The 8,121-nt window shown below is 41.5% G+C and overlaps 1 protein-coding gene across 1 annotated transcript; it reads left to right on the forward strand.

Moving 5' to 3' along the window:
* Positions 1–6,329: 6,329 nt before the first annotated feature.
* On the forward strand, positions 6,330–8,118 carry LOC129670229 (protocadherin beta-14-like; the record flags this gene model as incomplete). The annotated part of the gene is made up of 1 exon (XM_055598714.1): positions 6,330–8,118. A coding segment is annotated over exon 1 (1,689 nt), but the record flags the coding sequence as incomplete, so codon positions are not given.
* Between the last annotated feature and the right edge of the window lie 3 nt (positions 8,119–8,121).

Raw genomic sequence — 8,121 nt, forward strand, 5'->3', positions numbered from 1 at the left:
GCCCTACCTGCCTCTGCCAGAGGTGGCGCGCGACCCCGCGCAGGATGTTGACGATGTGCTCACGCTGTACTTGGTCATTGCCTTGGCGTCTGTGTCTTCGCTTTTCCTCTTGTCTGTGCTTCTATTCGTCGGGGTGAGGCTGTGCAGGAGGGCCAGGGCGACATCACTGGGTAGCTGCTCTGTTCCTGAGGGACACCTACCTGGCCACCTGGTGGACATCAGCGGTACAGGAACCCTGTCCCAGAGCTACCAGTATGAGGTGTGTCTGATGGGAGGAACTGGGACAAATGAGTTCAGATTCTTGAAGCCAGTTTCCCCCAGTCTGCCACCCCAGTTCCCTGGGAAAGAAGTGGAGGGGAGTCCTTCTTTACGCAATAGTTTGGGGTTCTTTAGTGACTGTACCTGATGCTGAGTTTATCTCTGAATTTGCATGAACTTCAAACTTCTAGTGTTTGCATTTTATAATGTCTTTCCCACTTTTCAATTTATATCGGCGCTTGAGATAAGATGGCACTTTATTCTCTAGCTCATTCTCTAGGATGTCCTAACTTGTAAATAATTCACCTCCTTAAACCACACAAAATCACTCCCCGCCCCCATCTGACTCTTCCAGCTGCACTTTCACCTGCACGCTTGCTTATGATGAAATAAAGAGACCATTTTAGGGGTAGTTGAAATTCTGTAGTTTTTGTAGTTTTTTTTTCTTGTAGCTTATTATTATGAATGCTATTTTCAAGTAACTTTATTTTTTACAAACCACACTAGCTCAGACTTTGTTACTGTTGAATATATTGGTATATTGGAAAATCCATACTTTGATGCAACCACTAGATCCGTTGAAAAGGAGCCCATGACGGGACTGACTCACTGATAGATCCCAGGATAGATCACAATACAGAATAAACAAGCAGGGACAGGTGATGAGCTTCTTAATAACCCTATTGATGTGTTCTGGCAGGTGGCTGTGGAGGCACATGAATACTGTGGCTACTTATAGAGTCTTGGAATATGAGGCCTTGATTTTACAACTGTCTTACTAATTTCTCACAAAGACAGAGTGTAGGTCAGGTGTACCTAGGCATCTAAACAATAGGTTGGATGGAAGAAAGCAAGCTTGTGAGATACCATGTAAGTCTGCTTATGTTCTCCCTGAAGTAAATGAACATGCACTGAGTACTGACCCACAAGTAAGCGTGTGCTGAGTGTATCTGGCAACATTCAAACCCAGTAGGAAGAAACGTTTTATGCTCAGGACTTAGTCTATTGTTAGCTTAAAATTTCCTGTCTTATTTTATTGCTTAAACTTCCTGATATGATCTCTATGTAGATGAGATAATGAGCACCATGGAGAGAGAAAGACAATTAAGAACCTGAAGTCAGGAGCTGGCACAGAGGACATGGGAGGGTGCTGTTTACTAGCTTGCTCCCCAAGCCTTGTTGAGCTTTTTTATAGAACCCAGGACCACTAGCCCAGGAGGAGCACCACCCACAATGGGCTTGACCCTCCCCCACAAATTGCTAATTAAGAAAATGCTCTACAGGCTTACCTACTGCCTGATCTTATGGAGGCATTTTCTCAATTTAGTTTCCCTCCTCTCCAATGATTCTAGCCTGTGTCAAGTTTACGTAAATTAGCCAGCACATACATCATGGGCAGTTTCAAAAATATTGTGCTAATTTTGATGTCCCTTGAGTTTACTGGTTAGGATTTGGTGCTCTCTTAAAAGTTTTATGCTGGATGAGAGAAACCTGTTGGTTTTTAAATCACATATTTTATAATTCTGTTCTATACAAAACAAACAAATCTATGGAGACAGAAGGTGTTTTGGTGGTTGTCTAAGGTTGGGAAAATGTGTAGAAATGGAGACTAGTTGGGTACAATCTGTATGGGTAGTAATGAAAATATTTTAAAGTAGAGATAATGCTAATCGTTACACAGTTCTGCAAACATAGGAATAATCACTAAACTGTATACCTCAAATGTGTGAGATACTGTGTTGTCTCTAGCTCAAAAAGATGTTCAAAGCAATGGAAAATAACTCTAGGATCCTATGATTTCAAGTAAGCAAGCAGAGGAGTCCCACAGACAGAACATCAGACACAGCAGAAGGTCCAGGTAATTGTCTTGTTGCTTCAGGCTTTCCCAGATAAAGGAGCATCAAGACTTCTCTATTTCTGGAAGAAATTGTGTCTCCTTACGCTAGTGGAGAGTAACCAAGACGTAGGGGGCTTCCATGCTCAAATAAAGCAACCAACCAATCTTCTAAAATGTTTTACTAAAAGCAATTTGTTCTCTCCGTCTTCAAATATCTCTGTTATCACTATATTTAACACAGTACATTCAAATCAAGATGTGCTGGTCAATTTTATAATAAACAACTCCTGTGAGTTATAAGTAATTAAGGAAATGCTCTCACAGCCAATGGAGAAAAGTTGCCTTGAAATCTATATTTTTTTAAAAAAAGATTCAGCTTCCCAGAATGAATTTTCTTGAAAACTCTCAACAATGAAAGCCAAGTAACAGTTTAATTTTTGATTGCCTACAAGTGTTGGAAGTAAAGGTCTTGTGGTATCAGGGCATTGTAGCTTATAAATGGACTGTATCATTCCGTTTTTAGCTGGCAATCCAGCCTCCATTCCTGGGCCAGTGCACTGTTTATTAAAAAGAAATGGGCATTCAGTCCCCAGGTCCTCACCTACAGCTCTGTTTTCACTAACCAGGCCATCCGCTGCACTCCCCACCGAGGACTACCCTTTCTGTGATACGGTGACTAGGCACCTCCCTCTGGGGACACCAACTTCACTGTCTTTAAATTCTCTCATGTTGCTTCTGCCATCATATTCTGACCTTACCATAGCCTCCTCTGCATGATATTGCTGCAAAATATCAACCATCTCCCGTTCCTGTTCTAAATTTCATTTTTGTCCAACCAACTCCTGCTTTAGTAGTCACACTCCGGCTCCTACCCCGGCTGCCACTTAGTGTGGCTGCAATTATTTTCTTTCTCCTCTATAATACTTGGGTTACAGCACTGTAAGACAAAACTTACAAAAGTTAACAGCACTGTCACCATGCATTTTTATATAAAAACTATATTGATGGGGCCGGAGACACAACTCATTGGTTAAACAGCAAATTCCTCTCACTAAGAGCTGGAGTTTGTTCCCAGAACCCACATCCAGCATATAATTAAAACATATCTTTTAAAGTGCATTCAGATTTAAGGCCATAATTTTCTTCATAATTTATCTGATCACCTTTCTCATCAGTGCATACAACGACTTAAAGTTCAATTATCTTACTTTAATTTTCTCACCCAATTACTCAGAAGATGAACTGTCTCATGAACCTTACAGACAAAATAGAACTTATCAGATGTTAATTACTTCATTTTTTTGTACCAAGTCTTCACCTTGGCAGCATCTACCATACTTTTCTCATTTGGGGATGCTTCTCACCAAGTCCAATCCCTTTCTGTATTCTGAATCCAATCTTGGGGCTCTGCATTTTATTCCTTTCTAATGAATAATAAACACCAACATTAAAAATATGTTCAAGTTTCCCTAGTCTTCCTAAACTGAATAGTGGTGAGACACACCCTTAATCCCAGGCAGAGGCAGGCAGATCTCTGCGTTTGAAGCCAGCCTGGTCTATAGCATGAGTTTCAGAACATCTAGGGCTATGTAGAGAAACCCTGTCTCAAAAAGAAAGAAAATAAGGAAGGAAGGAGTAAACAAAGAAACAAAACCTAATCTATGCTTTTCTTCAAATACCGACCTGTTTCTTCCTGTTACAGCCTTCATTTACAGATTTCTTGACTGCATTTTCTACCCTCATTTGCTTCCTAGTCCCCCAACGTTTTAACGAAGGGCAATTTCATTTTCTTTGCAACCATTCTACTGCTAAAAATTCTATTTTAAAATTTGTGAATGATGTCTATGTACATGAAATGATATTATATCACCAAAACAAAGTGATGCAACTACACAATACTTTGTAAAAGTCTTTCTCTTTTGTGTGACCATGTCAACAAAATGGCTATAATAAGGAATTAGACTTCATTCTAAATGTCTGCTCCAACATTGTCTATGGCAAAGTAATAGTCTATACTGTTGTGACTTCTTACTATCATATCTATGTTCTAGAAGATCATTTAGACCTCTTCTGTCACAGAAATCCATCTGTGAAATTGCCAAGGTCAAACCAAACCACAATGAGGCTCAGACAGGCAGGTCAGCTCAGTTGCCTGTGTCTTAGTTACTTTTCTATTGCCATGGTAAAACATATGTCCAAGGTGACTTATTTTAAGAAGTGCTTAACTCAGGGCTTGCTGTGTCAGAGGTTAGAGTCCATGGTGACAGAGCAAAGGTCTGGTGGCCGAAACAGCCGAGAACTCACATCTTGATCTGCACATTGCAGGCAGAGAGACAGACACTAGGAATGGCATGAGTGTTTTGGAAATCGCAAAGCCCAACCCCAGTTAACACACTTCTTTCAATCAGGCCACACCTCCTAATCCTTTCCAAGTGGTTCTACCAACTGGGGGCCAAGTATTCAAACTTAAGAGTCCATGGCAAGCAATCTCCTTCAAACCAACACACCATGCATTTGGCTACATATAGAAGAGCAGCACATATTTTAGCAGGCATCTATCCACAAATATAACCTTAAATACAATAGATAGTTCTAACATTTAATTTTTTCTTGGCTTTAGAGTGTTTGCTGCTGTTCCTCTTTCTTGCTTCCTTGAAATTCCACTTGCCTTTCAAAGAATGATTTTGAATGCTGGGTCGCCTTTGTTTTAAGAAAGATATTTATTTTTCTTTTTAAAAAAAAATAAGTGAATCTTGGCTCTACTGTTCTGTGTAGACAAAAATTCAGACACTAAAATTTCTTTTCCAAAATTAGAGTAGAGCTTGTCCATGACCTGCACATATCCATCCACATACTTTAAATTATTCCTGGATTACTTATAACCCAATACCTGGTAACATGGGAAAGTCTAACATACTCAATAGAAATGAAATTTGGGGGTGACATTGTGGTTGTAGTTTTATTTTGAAGCTAAGACTTGAACCAGAACCTCAGTGAGCATGACATCCACTCACACCAGTCCTGAGTTGCCTCCACATATTTTCATTGTTTTCTCTTAACAGACATTTAGTTAGTTCTTTCTGGCTACTTTGTAAATGTCAACTCATTAATTTCTATGACAGAGGCCCTAGGAGGAAAACACTGCCAGCATCCAATTTTATAGGTAAGGAAATAAAGGTACATAATTTGTCCATGTCCATAGAGAGTGACAGAACCAGGATTCTGTCTTTCTAAATATTATCCATCTCTTGGGTCACAGTTACATGTTGGATGTTTTTGTTATTCTTTACCTACACATCATCATGTCTTAATTACTAGCTAAGCAGTGTTTGCTGCCTGCGAGCTGCTCATCTCCCTCCACGGTTCTCCCTGGCATGGAGCTCACTATGTAGGCCAAGCTGACCTTATGCACTTACAGGTCCCCTTGCTTCTGCCTTTTGAGTGCTGGGAGTAAAGGTATGTGCCATCATACCTTACTTGTTTTTAATCTAAAAGCAAAGAGTCTAATACCCCCATATCTTAAGTTAATTAGTAACAAAAAAGTAGTGTGTTCTCGGTTTTTCTTGATTTATGTGTGTGTGTTTGTGGGTGTGTGTGTCTGTGTCTGTGTGTACAAAGTGTAATGGTGTTACAGTTATATAATGAACTCACCCTAACAAGTGTTTGTCAGTGTGAAGGTAAATATTTGTAACTACTAAAGAATTTTCTTGAAATAAACATTATTTGCTTATTTTGTGGCACTTTAGTGGATCTTTTTGAGCTGGACATTCAAAGCACTAATGTTTTCATAGAGAGTGTAGGCTTTGTTTGGATTCTAATTAAAACAAGCCAACAACACGAGACATTTTGTAGAAAACCGAAAAGTCTAAACAGACTGAGTTTTAAGCTATATCCAAGAATCATTTCTGTATGTCAATTGTGGTGTTGATATTGTAATTATATTTTTAAAGGTCTTGATAATTAGAAATAATTAAGGAATACTTAGAGACAAATAAAATCTATGTGAAATTTGCTTTTGAATATTCTAGATAGATAGATAGATAGATAGGTAGGTAGATAGATGTATTCACGAAATTTTAGGAAAAAAACTATTAAATGAAAAAATACGTAGAGACACATGGTGGCGCTGTAGGATAACATGAAACAGTGTATAGCTCGCCCTGTGGGCTCCGCTATGGAAAGGATCAGAGAACAGCCAATCCACTGAGAAACGAGGTAACAGGAGCTTCACGGACCGAGCTGCCAAGGGATTTTCAATAGAAATATCGGGCCTTCATCTCTCAGAATTGGGACCAAATCAAGTTTTGGAACAAAAGAGGTTGCCTGAAGGAACCATGGGAACCGGAAGGGTGCTCATCCTGCAAAAAAGGCAAGTCTTGGTTTTCTCTATTTTGCTGGGATTGTCTCGGGCGAGTACCGAATCTTTGCGCTATTCTGTAGCTGAGGAAACAGAAATTGGCTCTTTTGTGGCTAATCTGGCAAGGGATTTAGGGCTGGGGGTTGCGGAGCTGTCCTCCAGAGAGGCAAGGGTAGTGTCAGATGATAATAAAAAACGTCTGCTCCTTAACGTCCTGACCGGAGATGTGCTCCTGCATGAGCGACTGGACCGAGAAGAGCTGTGTGGCTCCACCCAGCCCTGTGTGCTGCCCTTTCAGGTGGTACTGGAAAACCCTTTACAGTTCTATCGAGCCGAGCTGCACGTCAGAGACATAAACGATCACTCCCCTACATTCCTAGACAAGGAAATAACTATTAAAATACCAGAAAGCGCAACTGTGGGAGCCACATTCTTAATTGACAATGTGCAAGATCTGGACATAGGAAGCAATAGTCTCCGGGACTACAGCATTAGCCCCAGTCATCATTTCTATGTTAAAATTCATGACAGTGGTGATGGGAAGTTATATCCAGAGCTGGTTCTAGACAGAGCTTTAGATCATGAGGAGGAATCTGAGCTGAGATTGACACTTACAGCTTCGGATGGTGGCTCTCCACCCAGATCTGGGACTACACTGATTCTCATAAAGGTCTTGGACATCAATGATAATGCTCCTGAGTTTGATCAGAGTCTCTACGAGGTGCAGGTCCCAGAGGACAGGCTCATTGGTTCCACTATTATTGCCATCTCTGCTAAGGATTTAGACACCGGAAATTATGGGAAAATATCATATTCATTTTTGCATGCATCAGAAGATATCAGAAAAACCTTTGAAATCAACCCAACATCTGGGAACGTCAATTTGAGATCACTACTGGATTTTGAAGTAATACAATCCTATTCTGTAAATATCCAAGCAACAGACGGTGGAGGTCTTTCAGCAAAATGCACTCTTTTAGTTAAAGTGTTGGATATAAATGACAATGCGCCAGAAGTGACTATATCATCAATTACAAAGACAATTCCAGAAAACGCTTCAGAGACCCTGGTTGCTCTGTTCAGTGTCCGAGATCAAGACTCTGGGGACAACGGAAGGGTCCTTTGCTCTATTCAGGATGACCTCCCATTTCTCCTGAAACCCACCTTCAAGAACTTCTTCACTCTACTTTCTGAGAAAGCACTAGACAGAGAGAGCAGAGCCGAGTACAACATCACCATCTCCGTCTCCGACATGGGCTCACCCAGGCTCACAACCCAGCACACCATAGCAGTGCAGGTGTCCGACATCAACGACAACGCCCCCGCCTTCACCCAATCCTCCTACACCCTGTCTGTCCGCGAGAACAACAGCCCCGCCCTGCTCATAGGCTCCATCAGAGCCACAGACTCAGACTCTGGCTCCAACGCCCACATCACCTACTCGCTGCTGCCGCCACATGACCAGCAGCTGGACCTCGCCTCACTCATCTCCATCAACGCTGAAAATGGGCAGCTGTTCTCACTCAGAGCGCTGGACTATGAGGCTCTGCAGTCCTTCGAGTTCCTTGTGGCCGCCACAGACCAAGGCTCCCCTGCACTCAGCAGCCAGGTGCTGGTGCGCATGCTGGTGCTGGACGACAATGACAATGCGCCCTTCGTGCTCTACCCT

The sequence above is a fragment of the Psammomys obesus genome, unplaced genomic scaffold (assembly GCF_907164565.1).
Source record: "Psammomys obesus unplaced genomic scaffold, mPsaObe1.curated_primary_1811, whole genome shotgun sequence".
NCBI classification, from domain to species: Eukaryota; Metazoa; Chordata; class Mammalia; order Rodentia; family Muridae; genus Psammomys; species Psammomys obesus.